Below are 27,035 nucleotides of genomic sequence, written 5' to 3'. Positions count from 1 at the left end.
CTGTGTGTGTTTCAGTAACCTGTTGTGTTTTTACCTAATTTTTCTTTATTTTTTGTGGTGCTGGGGATTGAACCCAGGACCCTTGAGCATTCTAGGCAGTTGCTCTATCACTGAGCTATATCCCCAGTCCTTTATCTAATTTTTAAAAAGAAAAACACATTCATTGTAGAAAATATACAAGGACAAAACTATTGCCCATAACCTCACTATACCAAGATAGACTCCTTGTGCATTATATTTATTTCTATTCTTTTAAAAAATGCATTGTAGGGGCTGGGAGTTGTGGCTCAGTGCTGGAGCCCTTGCCTAGCATGTGTGGGGCACTGGGTTTGATCCCCAGCACCACTTAAAAATAAAAACAAAATAAAAGTATTGTGTTTATCTACAACTAAAAAAGATATTTAAAAAGAAATGCATTGTAGCCTGGAGCAATGGCACACATCTGTAATCCCAGTGACTAGGGAGGCTGAGGCAGGAAGATTGCAAGTTTAAGGCCAGCCTCAGCAATTTAGTGAGCATCTAAGCAAACAGTCAGACCCTGTCTCAAAATAAAAAGGGCTGGGGATATATCCCAGTGGTTAAGCACCCCTGGATTAAATCTCTAGTACCAAAAAAAAAAAACCAAAAAACAAAAAACAAAAACTAATGTACTTTGTTTTCATTGAGTTAAAATCATATTATCATGGGGCATAGCTATTTCCATACCATTAATTAATTTTTATTATAGTTATAGATGGATACAATACCTTTATTTTATTTCTCTTTTTTTAAAATATGGACACAATATCTTTTCTTTATTTTATTTATTTTTACGTGGTGCTGAGGATCGAACCAAGTGCCTCACATGTGCAAGGCAAGTACTCTGACGCTAAGCTACATCCCCAGCCTCATATTTTATTTATCTTTATATGGTGCTGAGGATTGAACCCAGGGCCTCACACCAGCTAGGCTAGCACTCTACCACTGAGCTATAACCCTAGCCCCCCATTAATTAATTTTTTTTTTTTTTTAGAGAGAGTGAGAGAGGGAGAGAGAGAAAGAGAAAGAATTTTAATATTTATTTTTTAGTTATCGGCGGACACATCTTTGTTTGTATGTGGTGCTGAGGATCGAACCCGGGCCGCATGCATGCCTGGCGAGCACGCTACTGCTTGAGCCACATCCCCAGCCCCATTAATTAATTTTTGATAACATGTTTTTTGATGACTACATAGTATTTCAACACATCTAACTCCAATGGGTGGCCATGTAGTTTCCTGTATTTTTTTTTTTTTTTTTCTTGTACTGGGGGTTAAATGGCTTCTTGTTTTGAGCATTGTGAATGTATCTTGGCACACACCCCTGTTTATTGCTCTGGGGTAAACTCCTAGAAGTAAAAAGAAACAGTTCATCTGTAATGAGGAGTTTTTTTATATCAACAGGGGAACAAGAATAGAAAACACTTCAGGCTCCAGCAGCTTTACTGGGTATCAGACACATCATTGTATTTTCGTGTCTCTGGGACTTCGTGCATGTGGTTCCTCTTCTGTTCAGATCAGTCTTGAAAGATCCTACTAGGAGCTCTTCCTACCCTTATGACACTGCAGGCAGAGGGAACCCCCTCCATCTCCCAGGGGCCCCTGCACTGTGTGGGGCTTAGGGTGTTCTCATTTTGTAGTTATATATGGCTATGTCTGCTCAGCTGAGTCAGCCCCCTTACTGTGCTGAGGAATTCAATTTTCTACTCACATTAGCATTGCCTGCATTTCTGTGGTAGCCCACATCCTTCTGCATGGAGAAGGGACCAGGCTGAACCTTGGCCAGCCAAGCCCAAATGGCAGTCAGGCAGGGCCCTCTTCTTCCAGTCCCCCTTTTCCTGTTGCATTTCATCGCTGACCCACTCTCCAGTCCCTTCATTGGCTCCTCAGAATAACAGGACTGTGGTCCCTGCCCACTGACTTGTAGATGTGCCAGGGTCTCTGCTTTGACAGATCCTTAATTGGCATTTCTGACTTGGCCACCAGGATGTGACCTACTCTTTGTGGTCTGTGCTCTTCCCTCTCTGGAGGATGCCTCGGTTTCCTCCTTCAACCATTTACCCAGGGTGGCCCTGTGGGAAGAGAGCCAGGGCATGGCCCAGTCTGGTGCTGGAGACCTTGCTATATGTAATTTAGATCCAGCCTTGTGGGGAGGGTATCAGGGGGACTCAACCCAGCCAGGGTTGTCTCCACATTGTTCTCCAAGAAATGCACTCCTCATGAGCTGTTAAGACAGCTTTGTGTCCCTACTCTTCCTTTCCAGGGACTTTGGTTTTAGACTTCAGGTATAAAAAGTTCTAGGGAATAAGGATTTACTTCTGCTTAGCCCTCTGATGTTTACATTTCCTCTTTTTTTAATTCAACAAAGTATTGTGCTGAGGTCGGCAGATGATAGTAGGTAAGAATCTTTTGTGTCTTGGAAATACAGTCCTGTTGGATAGGAATTGTGTGTGTGTGTGTGTGTGTCTGTATGTGTGAGAGAGAGAGAGAGAGAGAGAGAGAGAGAGAGAGAGATTAGCACACAAATTACAATGTCATGAGGAAAGTATAGGACAAATATTACTAGATTTTTTAAAAAAAATGTAGTTACATCTCTAAGAGTTGAGACTTTGAGAAAAATTACAGTTCCATCATCAAATTAAAAAATTAACAATTTAATAGTGTCCTTCATCAGTTTTCAAAATATCTTATAAGTGTTTTTTTTTTTTTTTTCAAATAGTTGACTTGCTGGAATCAGGAGCCAAAGAAACTCCACATAGTACATTTGGTTTCTCTCTCTCTCTCTCTCTTTGGTGTTGGGGATTGAGCCTAAGGCCTCATACATGCTAGGCAAACACTCTACCACTGAGCTACACCCCCAGCCCCACCACATCTCTTTTAACCTGTTGGTTTCCCCCCTCTCTTTTAACATTTCAAATGTTTTTCATAATTTACTTGTTGATGAAACGGAGCTGTTTGCCCTATAGTGTTCTGCATCCTGCATTCTGGATTTTCCTGATTGGTGGATTTTCTGGATTTTCCTTTGGTGCTGCTCAACATGTTTTCCTGAACATGTGTTTTTTTGTTTTTTTTTTTTAATTTAAATGTAACTATTTACATTTCATGGTTAGATAGATTCCAAGTTTTTTGAATAAAAATACTTCATAGAAGGCCTTGTCTTTGTTTCCTTGAGTGTAATAAGCATCCTTATCATTTTACGGCCTTATCCCTTTGTCACCTCCCATGCAAAGTAACCATTATCTGACTCATGCATTACCAGTCTCCTGCTTTCTTAAGTATAGTTTCATTACATACAAATCTATTCCTGAAAAGTATTTAAAATTTATTGTACTTGTTTTTTACTTTATAAAAATGGCAATATGATGTATGCAACCTTCCTGGGCCTTTTCTCCCTTCATATCACAGTTCAGGAGTCATCAACACTGAGCACAGATCTGGAGTCCATCCATTTCTCTGCTACACAGCATTCACTGATGATGGAAATGCCACAGATTATTCATCTGTTCTCTTGAGGCATTTGAACTTTTCCTAGGTTTTTGCCTCTGTGAATGCTATGAATTCTTGCACTAGCTGTGTCACATTATCAAGCAATGAAAAGACAGGGGATAAGGTATGTGAATGCTAATTTCATGAGATAGTGTGGAACTGTTTTCCAAAGTGGCTGTATTAATGGACAATCCCATCGTCTGTGTAAGAGAGACTGATGGATCCACATTCCCTTAACACTTGGTATCTTATTATCATCAGATTTCAAATGTTTGCCCAGTGGAACTCTATAAAATAGTATCACATTGTGTCTTAATTTGCATTTCCCCGATCACTAAGGAAGCCGGACATCTCTGTATATTTATTGGCCATACGTTTCCCTTCTTCCAGGGATTCTGTAAGGTGGCTGCTGCCCTTCATGTCCGATATTCTCTACTAAATGGCCTGCATTCGCTGCCTCTCCACTCAGCTCCCACTCACCCTCCAAACTTCTTCCATCTAGTGTCTGTTCAGCACTCTACACAGGACACTTTTGAGAGTCACATCTGCATTGCTAGGTCTTCCATGTGGCCCTTCTGTCCTCAGCAGACCATCCTCCTCTTCACACCTGACTCTCTCTGGGCTTCTGTGGCAAAGTCCTGGGCTCTGCCCTGTCCTTGTCTCTCTGGTACTTACTTCTTCCACAGCCTACTCTCTCAGGCCTCAGTCTTGGGTCCTCTTCCTTGTCTACATGCACTTCTTAGGCAAACATGTCCAGATGGAGGCTTTCAATATAATTCCTTTTCTTGCACTTCTAAATTTATATCTCTAATCTGGATCACACCCCAGGGCTCCAGACCTGACTATCTAGCTATTGAGGGCCACGGCCAAGGCCAAGTCAGGATGACGCATGGCATTTTGCCAGAAGGGAGTGGTTGAGAGGTGACGCCATCCCATCGAGATGATGATGGTTATGTTAAGCTGTGTATTCAATTGTATATTAGACCTTTACTGTCGGGCAATAGGGCAGCTCTTGCTGCCTCCGGCCCGCTACTTGGGAGTTCCCGTGGAGTTCTCTTGGGGTTCCGAGGGAGTGCCCGCAGAGCCCCGGGAGAGGAGGGAGAGTTCTCGGGGAGTGTGCGTGGAGTGTGCTGGTGGAGTTCGGCAATAAAGAATTGCTGTTTTGAACCTACAAGTGCTTCGTGGCTGCTCGGTTATTTATGCCCAGCCAGACTGCGGCATCTAGCTACCCACAAGACGTTTCTCCTGATATCCCACATCTCGGGTCTAATCTGATCAGAACTGAATTCTTGATTTCCAAACCAAAACTCCTCTGAGTAAACAGCACTTCCACTAGCTAATTGTTTAAATTTAAAAAGTTGGCATTTTTCTTGCTTTCCCTCTTCCCACAGAGAATCCACCTGCAGTTCTTCAGTCTAGTTTCAAAATACATTTTGAGTTCATTTCATTCTTTCTCTGACACCATCCTAAATGCAAATCACTAATTCCACCTGCCTGGACCATCAGATAACCACTAATTGCTCTTCTGGCCCTTCTTCCTGCCATCTTACCAACCATTCTCCACAATGCAGACAAAATGATCTTTTAAACATCCAAAGATCATATTCCTTCTTGGCTTAAAGCCTTCCATGGCTTCCCATTACTCTCCAAATAAAATTCAGACTGTTCACCCTAGTTAGTGAGGCTCCTGCCCATCCTTCTAGATGCCTCTCCCCACTCTTCCCTCTCACTCACCTGATACACCCCACTGACCTCTTTTCTGTACCTGGAACATCTGAGCTCTTTCTGACCTCAGGGCTTTTACACTTATTCTGCTTAGAATGATGTTTACTTATTCCTGAGATGACTGTCTTACTCTCTCCCTTTATGTCTCATCTCAGATGTCACCTCTTCAGGAGGTCTTTTCCTCATTACCCTTTCTAAAGCAGGCCTCCAACCATCAGATAATTTGGTCACCTTTTCTGTATAATGTCTATAATTATCTTGTTTTTGTTTACTTACCATTGGTCTGTTTTCTACACTACCAGGTAGGCTTTATGAAAATAGTTAGCTTGTTCAATTGTTTCCTCTGAATTTTCAGCACCTGGCACACAGTAGGTGCGTAACATTTATTGAATGAATTATGATTGAATGAATCATCCATTATACTGTGAGACCTCTGAAGGCAGAAACTATTCATACTTGTTTTCCCAGTATAGAACCTGGCAAACAGTAAGTACTTAGTATATGTTAGAATTGAATTAATTTTATTTTTTGAGATGGGTTTTCTCCATATTGCCCAGGCTAGTTTTGAACTCATGGGCTCAAGCAGTCCTCCTGCCTCCATCTCCTGAGTAGCTGGGACTAGAAGTGTGTACAGCTGCACCTGGCTACATCAACTTACCTTCCTTCTTCCCTTCCATTCTTTCTTTCTTCCTTCTTTGAGATGAGGTATCACTGTGTTGTCCAGGTTGGTCTCAAACTCTTGTTCTCAAGTCATCCTCCTACCTCAGCTTCCATAACTGAGACAACAGGCTCGTAACACCGCTTCTACAATTGAATATATTTTTAAAAATTATATAAGCAACTTAAAATTTAAAGGGGCTTAATCAACCCTCTGCATCCCTCTAATGGAACTCTGTTCATTGTACATTGCCCCCATGTGTGCTGCTGCACGGTTGCATAGTTCACGTATATGTTGGTGTGGCTAGTCACTGTGCACTTACGGCAGCAGAGCTGCACTAAGCATTTCTCTTTTAATTTTTGCAATAATCCTTTAAAGTAGGAATTGTCAATCCACTTTACAATGAGAAAATTGAGGCTTAGAGAGGTAAAGTATCTTGTTTAAAGTCACATACTTCATAAGCGGTAATACTTATTAACTGCAGACTGCAAGACTCTGGGGGATAGGGCTTATGTCTGACTCATCTCTGATTATCTGTCTGGTGCCAAAGAAAAGCTCTTAACTACTTTCCTATAAAATTACTGTCTCCCTATAAAATTGCTGTATCACTGGATATTTAAGCATTGCTAATTTTTTGTTATTCATGCTTCTATGAATTTTGCTCTTTGGTAATCTCTGCATGACTGGCTCATTTTATGTGCTTCAAGTGTATTCACATTTGAAAATGATTTTCTTTAAAAATTAAGAAAATTTCTTTTTGTTGGTGCATTATAATCATTCATAGTAGTAGAACTTGTTGTTACATGTGCACATAGCAGGATATAAACTCTTTTCTTTTGAAGAATGACTGAAATAAGATTACCAGGTAAAAACAGGAGAGCATTGTTAGGCCTCTTGATACATATTGCCACATTATTTTTTCAGCATTTTGGACTAATATCTACTGTTACTAATTGTACCCATTTCACAATAAGCTCACAGGCATTGCATATGACCTTTTCTTGATGTCTAATTTATCTGAAATGGCATATCTCAGTATTTGTTTTATTTTCATGATTTTTTTTTTTTTTTGGTGGCAATGGGGACTGAACCCAGTGGTACCACTAAGCCTAATCCTCAGCCCCCTCCCCTTTTTTTTTAAAAAAAAATATCTTTTTAGTTGTAGATGAACCTTTGTTTTTTATAAGTTACTGAATTTTTTTTTAGTTATAGATGAACACAATACCCTTGTTTTATTTATTTATTTTTATGTGGTGCTGAGGATCAAACCTAGTGCCTCATACACGTTAGGCAAGTGCTCTGCCATTGAGCCACAACCCTAGCCCTTCCTTAGTCCTTTTTATTTTTACTTTGAGACAGGGTTTTGCTAAGTTGCAGTGCAAAAGAAATATGGGCAAAAGACTTTACCAGACAGTTTTCAGAAGAGGAAACCAAATAGAAAATGAAAGGTGCTCACTTGTACTCTAGGACAGGAAAATTACAATTTAAATGAGATTCCATTTTATACCAACTTGATTAGGAAATAAGAGAATGGCAATGTAAAGCACTGGTGAGGGTATGATATAGGTGGATCTCTTAGACACTGCTAGGTGGGAGTTGGTATACTGTTTTGTGAAATAAATTGTCATCAGATAAAGCTAACAAATATATACCCTAAGTTCCCAGATGAATCTTGTAAAGAAACTCTTGGCATACATGTTTGAGGACATATATCAAAGTATTCACAGAAGCAATCCCATTTTTTTTTTTTTTTATATCGCCGAGAATCAAAAACCAAGGCCTTGTGCATGGTCAGTCAGCAATCTACAACTAAGCCACACTCTCAGCCCCAAGAGCAATCTTTATACAATAGTGGAAGCAACCTTAAGTTTGTTGGAAGGGCAACAGATAAATAAATTACAGTGTATTCCATGCAGTGTATGTATTGTGAACTATGGCTGTATGTATCAACTGGATGAATCGTGGCAATGTAAGTTCCAACAAGAAAAAAGCAAGCTGCAGGGATTTCAAGCTATAATTTAAATTATATAAATTTCAAAAGTATGTACAACTAAATCTGTTGTTTAGGGCTAGGTACAGAGTCTTGAGAAATCAAGAAACATGTGAAAATGATTAATATAAAATTGAGGATAATGGTTGTCTCTAGAGAGATTAGAGAAGGGGGATATCATTAGGGAGGGCCACAAAGGGGGTTTCAAAGATACTGGAAATTTTGTATTTCTTTAGCTGGGTGGGAAGGATATAGGTATTCATTTTTCAGTTATTTTTTATACATGATACATTATTTTTTTATGAATTAACTAACAAAAATTGAGTCAGTTATTGCTTTATTAGTATTCTGATAGTCTCAGTTATTCTTTTATCACATCGTTTCTAAGGTAAAGAAAAATATCTTGGGGATTTCAATTAGTAGTAGTTTATTTAACCTATTTATTAGATTTCTTTCATTTTTTCCTTTCAGTACTGGGAACTGAACCCAGTGGCATTCTACCACTGATCTATATCCCCATTCCTTTTAATTTTTTATTTTGAGACAGGGTGTCATTGAGTGGCTCAGGCTGATCTTGAATTTGGGATCCTCCTCCTTTGTATCCTGAGTAGCTGGGATTATGGATGTGTGCCACTAGGCCTGGCGAGATTTCTCCTTTGTGCTATACTAATTTTTTTTTTTTTCCAGCTAGGAAAAGGTAGAGCTCAAGTATTTTTTTTTTTTTTCCCATTGAGGTCTTATTGTTTTCTTGGCCCAGGTATATCCAAGAATTTAAATTGAGTGCAAACTTCCCCTGTGGTTTTTGTGCTGAGACACTGGCTTACTTTTTAAGACTCATTGATACCCTCTAGGAACTACCATTCCCTTTGATTTCTCAAGTGAACATATTATTTGCAATGTAATATTTTATTTCTTCATTTTCTACATACCTTTCCCCCCTAATAGTGATTGCCAGAGTTTCTCAAGATGTATAAAATAAGAATGATGATAAAAGGCTTCAGATTGGGAGTCAGAAGACATGAGATATGGTCTGCCATATCATAGATGAGTAAGTTCAGGCCAGTTACTGAATCTGAGCCTTCCTTTTTTAGTTGGAAAATGAGGGCACTGAACTTCGTTTAGTAAGGTTGCTTTTAGTTTTGAAATGAGGTCATTTTAGTGTATTTCCATGGAGTTGGAGTGGGCTCCCTATGTACAATAGTTTCTCTTCATTGTGGGATTTTGGTTGTAGTTTTAGAGAAACTGCAATAGGCTATTGGGTACCATCTTGATGTGTTTTGGAGAAATTATCTTTGCATTATAGATCTGTACTTTTTGTATTATGATGAAGACAGTGGTTGACTTTGCCCATGTTGTCTTCACCTTCCACAGAGAGCAAAGCATCTGATTTCTGAAGATGATTCTTTGTATATAAGCCTGGATTTGGTTAGTTAAGGTTTCATATCAGATTTTTGCCTATAAGCTCGTGAAGGAGATTTTAAATACATGTTTTGTTCAGGCACTTGTGTGTTGCCTTTGTTCATTTCATTTTTTTCTTTTAAAATATTTCTGTACACTTTATATAATACAGGAGTTATTGATTTAAAGTTGTTTTTTTTTTTCTTTTTACAAGTACATGCTTCATCCAGGGCATTTACCTTCTGTGGTGTTTGATCTTGTTTCTTCTATGGAACTGTTCCCATAGTGGGCCTCTGGGGAAGGCAGCTGGATCTGAGATGGCTCAGAGTTCTGCTAATTAACTCCCTCCAGAACCTGGTACAGGTCACTTCCCTCTGAGTTTTCTCTTCTATTAGCCGGGACTCAAAATGGTGCCACCTGCCTTCCAGATGAGATTTAAAGTTGTGATTGTCGTACTTTGTAAACAGTGAACTTCCTGTCTTTTCTCAGAGGAGCCCAGTGGCCAGTAGATTTGGCATCTTAGATTTTTACAGCGGCTTGTCTTTTTCTGCTCAAGTTATCAGACTTGTACCAAGGGCTGAGATTTACAGTCTTGTTGCTACATTCTTTTGGATTATTTATTTTGAAGGTTCCTTTTTAAAAAAATGGATTTAAATAGTTAAACAGGAGATTTGCATTATTTCCTGTAAAGCCTTAAAATATTTTTTCCATCAGTTTTTAAAAAATATTTTTATTTATAAATGAACACAATAACTTTTTTTATTTATATGTGGTGCTGAGGATTGAACCCAGTGCTTCACACATGCTAGGCAAGTGCTTTACCACCGAGCTACAACCCCAGCCCTTTCCATCTATTTTTTATTTGGCTTCACTAATAAGAAGTGAAAGAACGCTAACTTACAACCCAAGAGTGCCTTTTCTCTTTATTATGGAAGAACCCAAAACCTATTTTCTCAGATTTTTGTGGATACTTTCATACAGCATATCCCCTGCCAAACTTTAAATGTTTTTTAATTCTTTAGGCTAAGGGAAATCATTCAGAATAATTGGTACTAATTTTAGTCATTAACGAAAAGCTTGTAAATAAGAAGGTAAATGAAGATCTGTTTGTTTCCTCTTCCTAGAACATGAGCTTTATGGATAGAGGAATGTATCTGTTTTGGTGTTGCCCCTCAGTTCCTAGATCAGAGCCTGGCATAGAGCAGGCGTTCAATATGTTTGCTGAATGAATGAATTAATGAATATAGGACAGTTCTCATTCTTCTAATAATTTGTACATATATTCTTTATAAACAGGACTAGCAACTTATTAACTTTTTGTGAAAATACACAAACATTATTTCTCCTTGTGGAAATTGTGACTTTTCTTTCTTAATTTTGCTCATTCCTGCCCCAGGCTAAGGCATCGAAATGCCTTTTCTGTTTTCTCCACCGGTCGGTCCTCACTGCCTCCTCCTATCACCTGTGGATGGTTTCTATTCTTGTCCCTTTTTTTCTTTTTTTTCCCACTCTCATCACTCATATGTGTGTTACCCATCCATTCATTCCAAAATAATACTGCAACAAGCCTACTGTATGCCAGTTTGCAAGGTACCCAGGAGGCGGGAAGAACAGATCTGACACTATCTCAGGCTTGGGGAATTTATCACCTGTCCAGGAAGCCAGTCTTGAGCAGCCACTTCACAAATATTTAGTTACAAATCATGGCAAACATTATGAAGGCAAAACTTAGGGAGCATGGAATTTCAGGATAGGCTTCCCTGGAGTCTGTTTCTTCTAGAATCTAAAGGAAAATAGGACTTGGCATATTTGGAACTTCAAGGAACATGACTGGAGGCAGTGGGTAGGGGAAGGGAAGCCCAGAGCAACAGAAAAAACTGGAGAACATGGAGTGCAGCAGAAGAAGGGCCAAGGGGTCTTGGGGGGCAGTTAGGATCTGCATATGTCCATCCATCGGTTGTGACTCTTCCTGTAGGACCTGCCTGGCAGGAGCCCTACCTACACTGTGACAAACTGCCCTAATATCTTGGTTGCCTGCAAATGGTCTGTGTTAATTTCCTTTTCTGGATTTGGAAGTCATTCAAGAAAAAATTTAAAATGTATTGACATTGGAAGTTGTGCCTTTGAGCAAATCTTTAACTTCTTAGCCTGTTCCCTGAAATGGAAGTTATTGTGTTTGCCCGATGGAGTCCTTTGTGAGGTTACCCTGTGATGGACTGGGGGAGGCCTGCATTCCTTACAGACTTGAGGAAGGATGGTCTAATCCACCTGTGTATTTTGGGTTCCTGTCACTGGATCTGATATGAAATGAGGGGATCCAAGAAACCTTTATAGAAGATGGAGTTTCAGGGGGTGGGACCAGCAGATAGGCTGGAACTGAGGATGGGAGAGGGCTGGGTGGCATGGACACAGCTGAGGTCTGGAAAGTGTCCAGTGAAGACTGAAGCACAGATGTGATAACAACAATGACTATAAAAGCAGCAATAATAACACTAACTTCTTGGGCCTTTGCCATGTGCCAGCTGCTGGTTTTTTTTTTTTGGTTTATTTGTTTGGTACTGAGAACTGAACCAAGGGGTGCTTTATCACTAAGCTATATCCCCAGCCCTTTTTATTTTTTATTTTGAGACAGGGTCTTGCTAAATTGCTAATTCTGGTCTTGAACTTGTGATCCCCTTGCCTCAGCCTCCTGAGTAGCTAGGGTTATGGGTGTGTACCATTATGTCAGGCACAAACCACTGTTTTAAATGCTTTACATATGCTAATTAATTTAACCTTTGAGTAGCCTATAAAGTAGGTACTATTTATTATTCTCATTTTACAAATAAGGAAACTGAGGCACAGAGAGATTAAGTACCTTGCCCAAAGTCACACAGCTAGCAAGCCCTGGAACCTGGATTTGAGACCAGGTATTGTGGCTTCCAGTATAAGAGGCAACCAATACAGAGAAGTGGTTAGAGCCTTAAATGCCAGGCTAGGGAGGCTTATCCAGTCATCACCCTGTTGACTACAGGAGCCATGTAAGACTTTTGAGGGAGGAAGTGTTAAGGGTGTTGAATGGCCAGAAGAGTTGATAGGGCTCTCTCTCTCTTCTGCAGAAACCATCCATGGAGCAGCCCTTGTACAGCAGCAGCCTGTGGGGCCCAGCTGATGTCCGAGACTGTGTGGCTGAAGGCCTGTGGCTGCCGCAACTACATGTAGGGGACTGGCTGGTCTTCGACAACATGGGAGCCTACACAGTGGGCACAGGGTCCCTCCTTGGAGGGACTCAGGCCTGCCGCATCACCTACGCCATGTCCCGGGTAGCCTGGTAAGGGGCCCTTGCTGTGAAGAGGAGAGGTGGGAAGCAAGCTGGGCTGAAGAAATAAGGGAAGCTTGAGATCTGAGACCCTCTCCCATGTAACCTAGTTTGACAAGTGGCTGCTGGTGGCTGACTCAGCTGAGGCCTGTGTTGGGCATGTGGCTGTGGCTACAGAGGAGCTCCCCAAGGAGCTCACAGCCCCAGAGGATGCAGGGGCATAGACATGTCCTCAAGATGGCACTGCTGGGTGGGAGGTAGTGGGCAAGAGGCAGAAGGAGGTGGGCAGGAGTTCCTGGGAAGGGAATGTGGTACAAGTGTGGTGCATCCAAGGTTCCACTCAAGGCACTAATGGAGGTTGGTTGTGACTGGAGAGGGAGGCAGGGCTAGATCTGGGAAGGCATTGAAGGTTGAGCCAAAGCACTTAAGAGTACCAGGAAGCAAGGACCTGTTTGAAGCAGGGGTAGACATGGTCTGATTTGCATTTTGTAAAGACCCCCCAGCTACCTTAAGGAGGCAGAGGCAAACAAGTGACTAGCTGGATGGCAGCTGTCATACCTGGACTGAGTCTCAGTCTTATTTAGAAAAAAGGCACAGCACCAGCCCTACCTGCTGCCTCAGGTAGTGCTGGGGTCTAGCAAGGCAAGAGGTGTGTGACATGGAGAGTCAGGCCTGCTGAGCCCTGAGGGCACAGCTTCCCTTGGACATCTACTGTTATTTCCTTTTACTCACAACTCTGGGGATCAGTGTTATCACTGGGAGAGTCACTTGCCTGATGTCATACAGCTGGGCAATGGGAAGCCCCCCGCCATGGGTGGGGGGGGTGGGGAGGCTACAGAGGGCAGGGCAGTTGGGAGGGGCTTTTTTCCCCTGGGCTTTCAGATGAGTGTGGCCCATGTTCCCAGGCCCCCAGGAAACCACCAAACCCCAGACCTAATTTGGCATCAGGAGAGTGGTATTTCATTCATGCATTCTATAAACCTTTGTTGTTTTTGCTGTGAGGGCACAGGATAGGCTTTTGTGGTGATTTTGCCACCTGGGGCATTCTGACAAGGTCTAAAGACAAACTTCAAGAACAATCACCCCACAGACTTAGTATTCCCTCCCTGGCTCTGTCATCAGCAGCTACAGGTGAAGGAGGTCACATAGAGTTGGCTGAACTCATTACCAGGAACAAAAAATGCTGACGAACTGAATGGACATGCCAAGAAATCCCCTGTAGAAGAGTGGCCTCAGCAGAATGTTTTGCTTTACCACCTGCTCTGTGCTAGGTCCTGGGAGTACAGGAGCAATGGAGAAGCCAGGGTGCAGATCTACACACAGAGATGCTGACACAGAGTGAAAAGGCCACTGAGGAGGGAGGGATAGTGAAGGAGCGTGGTTAGGACAGCTTCTTAGGAGATGTCAGCCAGGTCCAGGAGGCCAAAACGGGCCAAAGGGATGGCCAAGAGGCCTGAAAGAGTCTTATTTGGTCACAAAATTGCAAGTAGCTCTCCACATGCAAGGAGAGACATGTGGGGAAGACTGGATCTAAAAGGACCTTGAAACAATAAAAAAAAAAGTGAGAAATAAAAGGACCTTGGAGGTCTAGACTGGACTTGGTCTTAAAGGTAGTAGGGAGCTATTGAGAGATTTTAAGAAACTGGACCAACCCATTTTTAAAGATAAGGAGACAGAGGCTCAGTCAGAGGGTACTTAGCCCAGAGCCTTCCTCAAGAAAGGGACCAGCATCAGTGGGCTTTGGAGACACCAACTCCTCCCGATTTGCTATTGACTTGTATGACTCAGCACAGAGGGAGCTCTTCCCGCAGGTGAGGGACTAGAATGTGCTAAAAGTATGAAAGAACAGAAGAGGGAGGGTCTTGTGGAGAAGCAGAACCTAGAACAAGAAAGGACAAGTTGGCATGGCCCCTCCAGGTCCATGGATACTGAGCCCAGTGCTCTTTCCCCACCAGTGTCCAGACAGCTCCACACCTTCCTGCCCATGAGTACTTGCTAGCTTGCTGCAGAGGCACCAGCAGGGAGTAACACAGACGTTTCCTTGTCCTGCTGTAAATGGAGAAATGTCAGGGTCACAGATATTTAAGCCTTATTGATATCAAGGAGAGAGATCCTGTGTGTAGGACTCTGCTGTGTCCTGCTCTTCTGAAGCTCTGTCACTGAAGCCAAGACATGTAGGCCAAGGAGGAATTGGTCAGGGGAGGGTTGATGATGTAGGCAGGATGATAAGCATGGGCACAGGCCTGGGAAGGGACATGTGAGAGCCTGAGAAGTGGCTAATGTGATGGCCTCTGGCGGTGTGGAAAAACAGGGCTGTAAGCATGGAGAGGGAGGCAGGCAGGGCTAACCCAGGGCCTGAGAGTGAAGGGAAGTTACCGGGGGCTCAAGAGGAGGGTTTGACTTTTAGAAAGATGGGCCTAGGCCAGTGCTGAACTGTCTGGAGTGGGTGAGAGCAGGTGAACAGGTCAGGGAGATGTGTGGTCCTGTCGTGGTCCTAGGAGAGGTGATGTTGTCAGTGGGATGGAGACCAGTGGGTGGTTTAGGAGCTGGGCTGGGTGGAGCTTAACTGTGTGGGGACACGATTCCCAGCTGTAGCCAGAGCAGTGGCTTAGGTGATGGAACTTTAGTCACGTGGGTGCAGAGGAGGAGAAATAGCTTGTGGGACTGTGTGAGGGGAGCAGGGAATGAGTTACTTTTAAGACCCAAGCCTCGGTATGAAGACTGTGGGCTCTAGAGTGAGAGAGCTGGGTTCAACCTAGTCCTACCACCTACAAGGGATGTGGTCTTGGGCAGGCCACTCCTCAGAGTCTGTTTCCTCATCAGTAAGATAGGGTGGTAAAGGCTGTTCACAGTGTTTGGAGGAGGATAAAATTAGATGATGAAAGTAAACTGCCTGGTGCCATGTCTGACACACAGTAAGTGCTCAACGATCATCCTGTGGGTTCCTTTCTCTTCTTGGGCAGTGGGGACAGCAGTGGAGAAGAGCCCTTGCCCCTGCCCTTGGCTCGGCTTAGGGTTCAGGTGAGAGCTCTATGCCTAAGGGGCCAGAGAATCCGATACAGGGGCCATCAGGAGCCCCTAGGCTTCGGGACCTGCTAGCTACCTCCAGCACCCCTCTCTCACCCTCAGGGAAGCGCTGCGAAGGCAGCTGCTGCCTGCGGAACAAGACGAAGATGCTGAGGGCATGTGCAAGCCTCTGTCCTGTGGCTGGGAGATCACAGACACCTTGTGTGTGGGCCCTGTCTTCACCCCAGCGAGCATCATGTGAGCGGGCCCTGTCCCCCCCCTCCGGAGAACCCTAGCGGGGCCGCAGAGATGCCTCTGGGAGAGGTGGGGAAGGCAGCAAGCAGGGCACCCTCTGGCCAGGACTCTGGTGCTCGCTCTGCTGCCCCCACACTCCACCTGTAGTGTTTCTGCCCTGTAAATAGGACCAGTCTTACACTCACTGTAGTTCAAGTATGCAACATAAATCCTGTCCCTTCCAGCTGTGTCCGCCTCCTCTGCAGCGCAAGCGGCCTGGTCAGCCAGGCATGGGGTGTTCTTGGGGTCTCCCTCGGTATCCTTTCCCTTTGTAAATATGAAACAAATAAATATTTAGGTTTTTTAATACTCCAGTGGAGTCTAGCAGTTCAATTCAGAAAGAAGATTGGGCTGGGCCTGGGGAGAGACCTCCCTGCCCTGATGAGCCCATGTCCACTTCAGTCCTGACCACACTCTTGAGCCCTGGCTGAAATGTGGACATCACCCATTAGCATCCACTCTCTCTAACTCATCTGTGTTCTCTGAGGCTGCCACACTTGGTGCCATGAGGAAGGGTGTGCTGTGAGGTTTAAGGTGCATGGTCAGAACTGCCTTCCTTCATGAGTTCATGACTGGCCAGTGGCCTCTATGTGAACCTGACAACTAGTCTAAGGCCCGGCCCAGAGAAGCGACAACTGAGTATTTGATACAGCATTGGAAACTCATAGGAAAGATAAAGAGTAAAGGGAAGAGTGTCCAGGAGGTTATTGCTTTTGAAGTTCCAGGGGTTGAACCCCGGGTCTCCCACTTTCTAGACAAGTATTTTTGCCACTAAGCTACATTCCTGGCCCCGCATTTCCCCCTCAAGAGGTCTACAACATATTTGTGTTGCTCTCACTGCCTCGCCAACCAGTGAGAGAGTGAGGTTGCTGTGTGGTTGGCTTTGTTCATTCAGGCAGTACTGTTACGACAAGGCTGGCTACAGAGTCCTGCTGTGTCCAATGTCAACATCCCTGACAGCTCCTCAGACTGGCAGTTTTTTACCAGGACAAATGTTCTTCATGCTGCCAGGGTCCTAAGCTATGAGCCTGAGGTATATGAGCTGCTTAGCAAAAGAGTTCAAAATTTAGATTTCTCTCAGCTGCTATTGGGAACCCTAAAGATTTTTCTTTCATAGTACTGAGGATCGAATCCAAGGATGCCCTACCACTGAGTCACATCCTTAGCCCTTTTTATTTATTTATTTATTTTTAAATTTTAAGACAGGGCCTCACTAAGTTGCCAAGGCTGGCCTTGAACTTAGGATTTTCCTACCTCAGCCTCCCAAGTCACTGGGATTGTAGGTGTGTGCCACTGCACCTGGCTAAAACCCTGTTGAAGCATACAGGTGAACAGTGTTCAGTACATTTACAGAGTTCTGCAATGCTCACACTATCAACTCTAGAATATACTCATCTCCCCCATAAAAACCCCATGCCCATCAGCAGTCACTCCCATCTTCCCTTCCTCCACCCCTTGGCAACTCTAATCCACTTTCCAGCTCTATGGATTTGCCTGTTCTGGATGTTTCACTAGGATGGTTTTCATATCCTTACTTGAGCTCCTTTTAGGGGTAAGCTGCTATCCTGCCTCAGTATCTTAGTCAATCTTGGGGCCTCACATGGCTGTAAGGTCATCCACTGAGGAAATGTGCCTCGTGTTTGGAATGAACTATGTGCTTGCCAGAAGCACAGGTATCTCCTTTTTCTAGGCTAGGCCTACTTTTTGCACTTGGATAATGAATAGACTGAGAACTCTGGATGGAGAGACTCAGAGGGCAATCTCAAGTGGTTACTCCCTTGCCCCTTTGGAGGTCACCCAAAGTCACGCTTTACAGACATTCATACTATGGAACTATTGACCCTCCATCTATGAGACTATTTCTGAGACTTCTTTTATTTCAGATGTCTAGGCAGATCTGGACCCCCTCCTGCTTCTCTTTTCGGGTAGGGGATGACAAATGCAAGTTTTTCTTCTGGAACTGGCATCTGCTGCCAGAGGTGGCAGAGGCTCTGGGAGATGTGGCTGGCAGTGCTGAGGGCCAGGCATCACACATTACCTCGCCAGAGCCAGGTCCACTGGGGCCGGCTCTCTGGGGCGCTTGAATTGACAGCAGCTGGCATGGAGCCTGAACACATATCTTGGCTGGAGCCTTTCTCATAGTTCATATTCTCTTTGCTGTGAGAACATGGGATTTACCTTTCTGAGACAGACACAACCTTGATGAGATGTACTTGAGAATAATTGCTAACCATCATTTCTTTTCAGTAATTTTTTCCCTTACTTCTATCTTTTTCTGAAGCAAAAGAAGAAAAAAATATTAAATGTGAAGAATGGTAAAGGCTTCAGGCCTGTGTGTGTGTGTGTGTGCGTGTGCGCGCGTGCGTGTGTGTATGCAGATGATTTCACCAGAGGTCTCCCGGAGCCCTGGCTGCATAGGCATTTATCCCCTTGGAGCTCCCTGCTAAGCAGTCTGTTGGCAGAGGCCCTGAGACCCATCTGCCTTGGGACTTCAAGAGGGACATCCTCCTCCCAACACTGCCTACACCTGCCTGCATCACACCTCTGAAGCTCCTGTGTGTTCACTCACTCTGGGAGGTCAACAGACTCAACAGCTACAGATAGACCCCCACCCTCTCCCTCTCAGGTGAGTCCCCTCCTCCCTTGCACAGGCCACCCTCACTCAGCAGCTAAATCCTGTTACTCCATTTCACCCACAATAACACTTAAAGTTCAACAACGACCTCTGACTCCCACTCCTTTCTGCCCCACTGGTCCTGATCACACCAGTCTCCATTTCTCAAATATCCCACTGCTGGGCCTGCATTTATGCTCTCCTTTCTCTACAATGATCCTCCCTGTGGGAACTGCTTGCTTCATTCAGGTTCTGCTCAAAAGTTTCCTTTTATATAAAGCCTTCTAGAATCACCCTTTAGAAAACAGTACTTCCCAGTCTCTTTCCCCTTAACTGGTTTTCTTTTTCTTTGCAGCATTTATCACCACTTGACATACTTCACAGCATGTTTGTGGGGGTATCATCAGCCCCTGTAGGATGTGAGCTCCTTGGCAGCAGGAACCAAATTTATTTTTTCATTGCTTTGTTCTTATCACCCAGAACAGAGCAAATGCTCAAAAATATATACCAAATCAACAACAGGTCCTAACCTGTCTGAATCTATTAACTCATTTGTAAAACACGACTGCTGAATATGTTGACCTCAGGGTTATTGTGAGGATTAAATAAGAAAATGGATATGCTAAGGCCTACCATATCCTTAGATACACAATAAATGGCATTGGAAGGTAATTTCTTGGGCATTTATTGAGTACTTACTGGGGCCTTGTGATTGATACTGTGATGCAGACTTGAGTCCCTCAGTCTTCAAGGAGCTCAATGCAGTAGACTCACTGAGGGCCTTGAAAGGGAAAGCCAATTCTGAAGTAGGAAGCCTTGTATGCTTCTGAAACATAAGCATGACAGGACCTTTGGGAAGATAAATGAAAGAGTATCAAAAGGTATAGGGACAGAAAAAATGATGGACTGGTGTTAGCACTAACCTCCTTTACCCTGCACCCTGCCCCCACCCTGGGAAAGGCAGGCTTAGCCCATGGGAACAGAGGGACATAGGTTGTCTGCCCCTGCTCAGGAGGGACACAGAAATAGGTTGATCTCTCCATGGGAGCCATTTCCCTCACCCCACTTCCTGGAAACCCTGTCCTTGCCAGCCCTTCCAGCTGTAAAGTGACCACAAGAGAGGCAATAGCATGGGGGTTTTATCCTCCCTTTGCTGCATTTTAAGTCCTTTCTGGCATCTATGGGATGAGCGGCTAAAGCCCTATAAGATGATTTGTTCTGATCTCTTGGTGGTCCAAGGGTCTTTGTGCAAAACAAATTCAATCTTGGTAGTCCTCTTCTGAAAACCCTTCAGCTGATTCCCACAGGGATGCCAATAAAAGCTGAACTGCTGGAGACCGTTGTCTACATCACTGACTTCATCTCATGCCCTCAGTTCCTTAGTGTTTTTGACTAGTCTTTTAAACTAGCTCAGAGGATCGAGGATACCCCTGAATTCCAAGGAGAGGCATCTTGCCCCTTCTGCTTAGCTCCTGAGTGGCCCTAGAACGTGCAGTGACCCATTGGAAGGAGCTAGAGGGTGAGGGGTGCTGAAAATAACCTCAGGGTAATTCTTGGGAAAACTCAGCTCGACACACATGGTGAGACCTAAGCCTGGGGACATACATAGGCATACAGGATACCTCAATGGCTAAAATTCTGAACACTCAGCTAAGTTTGAATTCAGATATACGACGGGTGGTTTTTAAGTATGTGTATGTTCCATGTGATACTTGAGGTATTCTTATGATAAGGCATTACTCGTTGTTTATTTGAAATTCAATTTTAACCGGGAGTCCTGCATTTTATTTGCTAAATCTGGTAACCTTGCCCTAGAAAGTTCCTTATGCCGGACGTCCCTCTCGGGCTTCCCTTTCTCCCATTTGTGGAATGGGGACATTTCTGCGAGATCAGCCTCGGGAACTCAAGGGGAAACGCTACCCACGCCCACCTCAGGGATAGCCCTCCGCTCAGAGGAGTCATGTGGAAAGCGCGCTGGTCTCGGGAGTTTCTTGCTGAGTGAATATGAGAAACCCCTTCCTCTAGGACCCTCATCTTTCTCATCTGAACATTAAGGCTGTCGGGAAGAAACAAACCTCTTTATTACAGCCTAGCGGAACCGTGACTATAAGGCTCCTAGACGTCGGAACTCAGCAGCCCAGTCCTTCAAACTCGTGCATTTCCGGTGCATGACATCACTTCCGTACCCAACAGTTTCCCAGTCTTCACGCTATGCACTCTTGTGCCCTCTATCGGCCGGGAGGAGGGACCGACTTTACCATACTGAAAGGAAAAAAAAAAAAAAAAAAAACAGCGGAAGCTATTGGTTGAAAGATGGAGGAAACGCAGCTCCGATTCGCAAACTCCACCAATGGAAAACCGAACCTTCACTCAAGGAGAGGCTCCCACGGGAAACAGGTCATCCCGGGTCTGCGGTGGCGTGGGAAAGGGTGTCCTGGTCTCTGCCGGGTTTGAAAGGCCGGAAATAGTTCCGGAAGTGGGCTCTGGTCCACCGGCTACTTCCGCTTCTACGTGGAGTAGGGGTCTCCTAAAGGAAGGGCACCCGGAAGCGGTGCGGAGTCTCTGGTGGCCTCATCTCCTCCCCTTTCATGCTGGAGGGAAGACACTTGCTGAGTCCACGCGGAAAACCCGGGGCTTTGTCGTATTTCTTGATTTCAGGCTGAGATGTTCAGCATTTTAAGACAATCAAGAATGCCTATCTGCCATGCCCCGTCCTCGCCCTGGATTCGCATTATTTCCCAGCCCGTCGCAGAGTGGATTTTATGGTAACTCTTGACTTATAAGTGCAGGTGTTGAAATCCTAGTGCCACAGTTTCCGAGTGTAAAATGGACAATAGTATCAGCCTTCCACCGTAATGTAAAGATTGAATATATTAACATTGAAAACACCAAGAACAGGACCTGGCTCATGGTGATCATCGGTAGGTAACCACCTAAATTGTCAGTCAGGAAATTGAGGCTTAGATGTGTAGTAATTTGCCGATAGTAACCAGTGGAACAGGTTGGGAAGCGACTTTGCAGTCACTATTCCCATCCAGCCCTCTTCCTGTCCTTGGAGGAAGCATGTGATGATCACAATTTCCTTTATAGCAGCATATGTATTTTATTTAATAGCACTTTAACACCAAATGGTTGCTCTCTGGGCATTTTAATAACTCGGATGGAGTTGGTGAGTTTCAATAGCATGTGCCCCTGACCAAGGGCAAGATTTCAGGAGGAAGAATGGATGACTCTCAAGGTTTATTTCCTGCTGAAGCCCACTCATAGAAAAATCAGTAGAAATAAACTTTGGGACATATTAAATTTGACCTCTATGAGATGTGCAAATGAGATAATAGCATAAGTGTTATGATAGAGGAAGACACAGTGTGCCAAATGAGATTTGATCAGGGAGCCTGTCAGCTCAGTTTAGGGTAGACTTAGCAGAAACAGTGGGTCTTGGTGGATGAATAGGAGTTGGCCAGGTAGAAAAGCTGAAAGACTGAGAGGAGCCTTTCAGACCAGGGGAATAGTGTGTACAAAGGAATAGTGTTATTAAATATTTCATGAAGAAGAAACAAAAACAAAAAGAAAGCAAAGGGAGGAACTATACTAGAAGAATAATCAATCAAAGGAGAAACTAATTCAAATTAAAAATTAAATCAAACTGACAGGAAATAAAAATCATTTATCAATAATAACATTGAATATAAATGGCCTAAACTCATCAATCAAGAGACACAGACGTGACACTCACCTGTAATCCCACTGGCTCCTGAGGTCAGATAGGAGGATTATGAGTTCAAAGCCAGCCTCAGCAACAGTAAGGCACTAAGCAACTCAGTGAAACCATGTCTCTAAATAAAATACAAAATAGGGCTGGGTATGTGGCTCAGTGGTTGAATGCCCCTGAGTTCAATCCTTGGTACCCCACTGCCTGCCCCCTCCACAAAAGGGAGAGACAGACAGGCACACTGGCAGACTGAATTAAAAAGTAAGACCCAACAATATGCTGTCTCCTAGAGATTCAGCTCATAGACAAAGACACCCTCGAAACTGAAGGTAAAAGAATGGGAGAAAACATCACTCACATGGGTCCTATAAATAAGCAGGGGTTTCTATCCTTCTATCAGATAAAGTGGACTTCAAGCCAAAGTAAATCAGAAAGGACAAAGAAGGACACTTCATACTGTTTATGGGAATCTTACATCAACAAGATGTAACAATTGTAAATATTTGTGCCCCAAACAATGAAACATTTACATACATCACAATTGAGTCTCAATTTTAAGAATCAAATAGACTATACACAATACTACTGCAAGACTTTAATACACCTCTTCCACCACTGGATAGATTCTCCAAATAAAAACTAATTAAAAAGCTATAGAACTAAAAAATACAGATAAGTACTTTGACTTAACAGACATATAGAATATTTCATTCACCAATGACTGAATTTGCTTTCTACTCAGCAGCATACGGAGCTTTCTCTAAATTAAACCATATCTTAGACCACGAAGCAACTCTTAGCAAATACAAAAAATAGAGATAAAATGCCTTGCATTCTGTCAGATCATAATGGAATGAAATTAGAAATCAACAATAAAAATGCAAGCTACTGTAATACCTGGAGATGAAATAAAATGCTATTGAATGACCAGTGGATAGCAGATATATCAGGGATGAAGTGAAAAAATACTTAGAGGTAGATGAGAATAGTAATACAACATATCAAAGGGACACTAAGAAGGCAGTTCTGACAAGCAAGTTCATTGAGCTTATTCATTAAAAGTTAGAAAGTCACCAAATAAATAACCTAAGATGACATCTCAAAGTCCTAGTAAAAGAAGAACAATGCAACATCAAAACATTAGAAGACAGGAAATAATTAAAATTAGAGCTGAAATCAATGAAAATGAAACAAAAGAAAATGATGAAACAAAAAATTGGTTCTTTAAAAAAATAAATAAAATTGATAAACACTTAGCCAAGCTAATGAAGAGAAAACTCAAACCACTAAAATTCATGTTGAAAAAGGAAATATCATGACAGACACTATTGAAATACAGACCATAATCAAACTATTTTTGAAAATTTATACTCTAATAAAATAGAAAATCTTGAAGATATCAACAAATTTCTAGAGACATATGACCTACCCAAATTGAATCAGGAGAACAGAAAATGTAAACGATTGGGCTGGAACTGTAGCTCAGCTGCAGAGTGCTTGCCTAGCACACATGAGGCACTGGGTGTGATCCTCAGCACCACATAAAAATAAATAAAATAAAGGCATTCTGTTTACCTACAACTAAAAAAAAAAAAAGAAAAGAAAAGAAAAGAAAGAAAATTTAAATGATCAATTTCAAGCAGAGCAATTGAAGACACCATCAAAAGCCTACCAAGGAAAAGCCCAGGACCAGAAGGATTCTAAACCAAGTTCTACCAGACCTTCAAGTTCTACCTTATGTATACTAACATTAAACCTCCTCAAATATTCCATAAAACAGAAAGGAAGCCTTCAACACACATTCTCTGAAGCTAGTATCACCCTGAAACCAAAAACCAACAAAGACACATCAAGGAAAGAAAACTTGAGACCAATATCCCTGATGAACATAAATAAATCAATAAAATACTGGGGGCTGGGGATATGGCTCAAGCAGTAGCGCACTAGCCTGGAATGCGTGCAGCCCAGGTTCGATCCTCAGCACCACATACAAACAAAGATGTTCTGCCCACCGATAACTAAAAAATAATTATTAAAATTCTCTCTCTCTCTCTCTCTCTCTCTCTCTCTCTACCTCTCTCTCTCTTTAAAAAAAATTAAAAAAAATAAAATACTGGCAAGTCCCATATAAAACATATTAAAAAGATAGTATGCTATGATCAAGTGGGCTTCATCCCAGGGATGCAAGGTTGGTTCAATACCAATAAATGTAATTCATCACATCAATAGACTTAAATACAAGAATCACATGATTATCTCAATAATGCAGAAGTAATATTTGACAAAATACAGCATCCATACATGTTCAAAACACTAGAAATAGCAGGTTCAAACTTAAACATTGTAAAAACTATATATGTTAAACCCAAGGCCAATATCATTCTAAATGGAAAAAAAAAATTGAAAGCATTTCCTCTAAAAATTGTAACAAGACAAGGATGCCCTCTTTCACCACTTCTATTCAAAATTGAAACTCCTGCTAGAGTAATTAGAACTCAAACTATCCCTATTTGCTGATGACATGATTCTACATTTAGAAGACCCAAAAAACTCCACCAGAAAATTTCTAAAATGCATAAATTAATTCAGAAAAGTAGCAGGGTATAAAATTAATACCCATAAATCAATTGCATTTTTATGTATCATTCCTGAATCATCTGAAAGAGAAATTAGGAAAACTATCTCATTCACAATAGCCTTGAAAAAAATATTTCTAAAGAAATATGACCTAAGAAAGAAACACCAAAGAAAGAAATTGAAGACTATCTTAGAAAATGGAAAGGTCTCCCATGTTCTTGGATAGGCAGAATAAATATTGTCAAAATGGCCATACTACCAAAAGCACTATACAGGTTTGATGTAATTCCTATTAAAATTCCAACGAGGGCTGGGGTTGTGGCTCAGTGGTAGAGCACTTGCCTAGCACATGAGGCCCTGGGTTCAATCCTCAGCACCATATAAAAATAAGTAAGTAAAGGTATTGTGTCCAACTAAACTAAAAAATAAATATTTTTTAAAATTCCAATGACATTCTTCCTAGAAATAGAAAATTCAGTCATGGAATTCATTTGGAAAAATATGAGGCCCCAAATAGCCAAATCAATCCTCAGCAAGAAAAATGAAGCAGGAGACATCACAATACCAGAACTTGTTATAATACAGAGCTTTAGTAACAAAAATGGCATAGTGTTGGCACCAAAACAGACACGTAGGCCATGGTATAGAATAGAAGACACAGAGACAAACCCACATAAATACTGTTAATTAATACTAGACAAAGGCACCATAAACATACATTGGAGAAAAGATATCCTCTTCAACAAATGGTGCTGGGAAAACTGGAAATCCATATGTAGCAAAATGAAATTAAACCTTTATCACTTATCCTGCACAAAACTCAAAATGGATCAAGGACCTACGCATTAGACTAGAGAAACTTATGCCTACTAGAAGAAAAAGTTGGCCCAGATCTCATTCATGTCAGCTTAGGAACTAAATTCCTCAACAAGACTTCTGAAGTGCAAGAAGGAAAATCAAGAATCAATAAATAGGATGGTATGAAATTAAAAATCTTGCTCACAGCAAAGGAAACAATCAAGAACATGAACAGAAAGCCTACAAAATGGGAGAAAATCTTTGCCACCTGCACCTTTGATAGAGCATTAACCTCCAAGATATATAAAGAACTCAAAAACTTAACACCCAAACCCCAAATAACCAATAAATAAATGGGCAAAGGAACTGAACAGACACTTCACAGAAAAAGAAATCTGATTGGTCAACAAATCTATGAAAAATGTTTAACATCTCTAGCATTTAGAGAAATGCAAATTAAAACTACACTGAGATTTCATCTCACTCCAGTCAGAATGGCAATTATCAAGAATACAAGTAATAATAAATGTTAGTGAGATTGTGGGGACAAGGTTCACCCATACATTGTTGGTGGGACTGCAAAATTGGTGCAACAACTCTGGAAAGCAGTATGGAGATTTCCTCACAAAACTTGAAATAGAACCACCATTTGACCCAATTATCCCACTCCTTCATATATACCCAAGGGACTTAAAATCAGCATACATTAGTGGTGTGGCCACATGAATGTTTATAGCCCCTCAATTCACAATAGCTAAGCTGCATAACCGACCTAGGTGCCCTTCAACAGATAAATGTATGAAGAAAATGTGGTTTATATACACAATGTAATATTTTTTGAGAGAGAGAGAGAGAGAGGGAGAGAGAGAGAGAGAATTTTTTAATATTTATTTTTTAGTTTTCTGTGGACACATCTTTATTTTATTTTTATGTGGTACTGAGGTTAGAACCCAGCACCCCGCGCATGTCAGGTGAGCGCACTACTGCTTGAACCACATCCCCAGCCTCACACAATGTAATATTACTCAAGCATAAAGAAGAATAAAATTATGGCATTTGCTAGTAAATGGATGGAACTGGAGACTATCTAAGTGAAATAAGCCAATCCCTGCCCCGCCCCCAAAAGGCTGAATGTCCTTTCTGTTATACAGATGCTAACCCACAATAAGGTGTCGGGGAGGGAAGAATAGAAGTTCATTGGATAAGACAAAGGGGAATGAAGGGAAGGGAGCGGGGATGGCATTAGGAAAGACAGGATGAATTGGACATAACTTTCCTATTTTTATATATATGAATATGTCACAGTGAATATCTACATCATGTACAACAACAAGAATGGTTATACTCCATGTATGCATAATATGCCAAAATATACTCTACTGTCATGTGAAACTAAAAATAACAAATAAAAAAATTGAATTAAAAAAAGGACTAGTGGTGTGATACTTCAGAGTTCTTTCTG

The 27,035-nt window shown here is 42.3% G+C and overlaps 1 protein-coding gene and 1 long non-coding RNA gene across 4 annotated transcripts in view; one reads left to right on the top strand and one right to left on the bottom strand.

Moving 5' to 3' along the window:
* Azin2 (antizyme inhibitor 2) overlaps nt 1-16,256 on the top strand; it is a 32,051-nt gene extending 15,795 nt beyond the window's left edge. The window contains exons 8-9 of one of the 2 annotated variants that reach the window (XM_076860806.2): nt 12,373-12,584; nt 15,702-16,256. In XM_076860806.2, coding sequence (XP_076716921.2) covers nt 12,373-12,584; nt 15,702-15,840 — 351 coding nt within the window. In that variant the 3' untranslated portion in view covers nt 15,841-16,256. The remainder of the gene's footprint in view (nt 1-12,372; nt 12,585-15,701) is intronic. The other variant, XM_076860805.2, reaches the window with a different exon arrangement.
* On the bottom strand, nt 1,037-20,933 carry LOC143403115 (uncharacterized). Of its 2 annotated transcripts, XR_013091834.2 has the most exons (6): nt 20,851-20,933; nt 20,562-20,748; nt 19,186-19,335; nt 16,019-16,139; nt 5,887-6,032; nt 1,037-1,366 (listed from the first exon to the last, which is right to left on the bottom strand). It is a non-coding gene; the product is annotated as an uncharacterized LOC143403115 (long non-coding RNA). The 2 variants fall into 2 exon arrangements; XR_013091833.2 differs by lacking the exon at nt 16,019-16,139.
* Between the last annotated feature and the right edge of the window lie 6,102 nt (nt 20,934-27,035).

Source organism: Callospermophilus lateralis, chromosome 7 (genome assembly GCF_048772815.1).
Source record: "Callospermophilus lateralis isolate mCalLat2 chromosome 7, mCalLat2.hap1, whole genome shotgun sequence".
Taxonomy (NCBI): Eukaryota; Metazoa; Chordata; class Mammalia; order Rodentia; family Sciuridae; genus Callospermophilus; species Callospermophilus lateralis.
The sequence above is the reverse complement of the archived record's forward strand: the minus strand, read 5'-3'. Positions and strand labels throughout refer to the sequence as shown.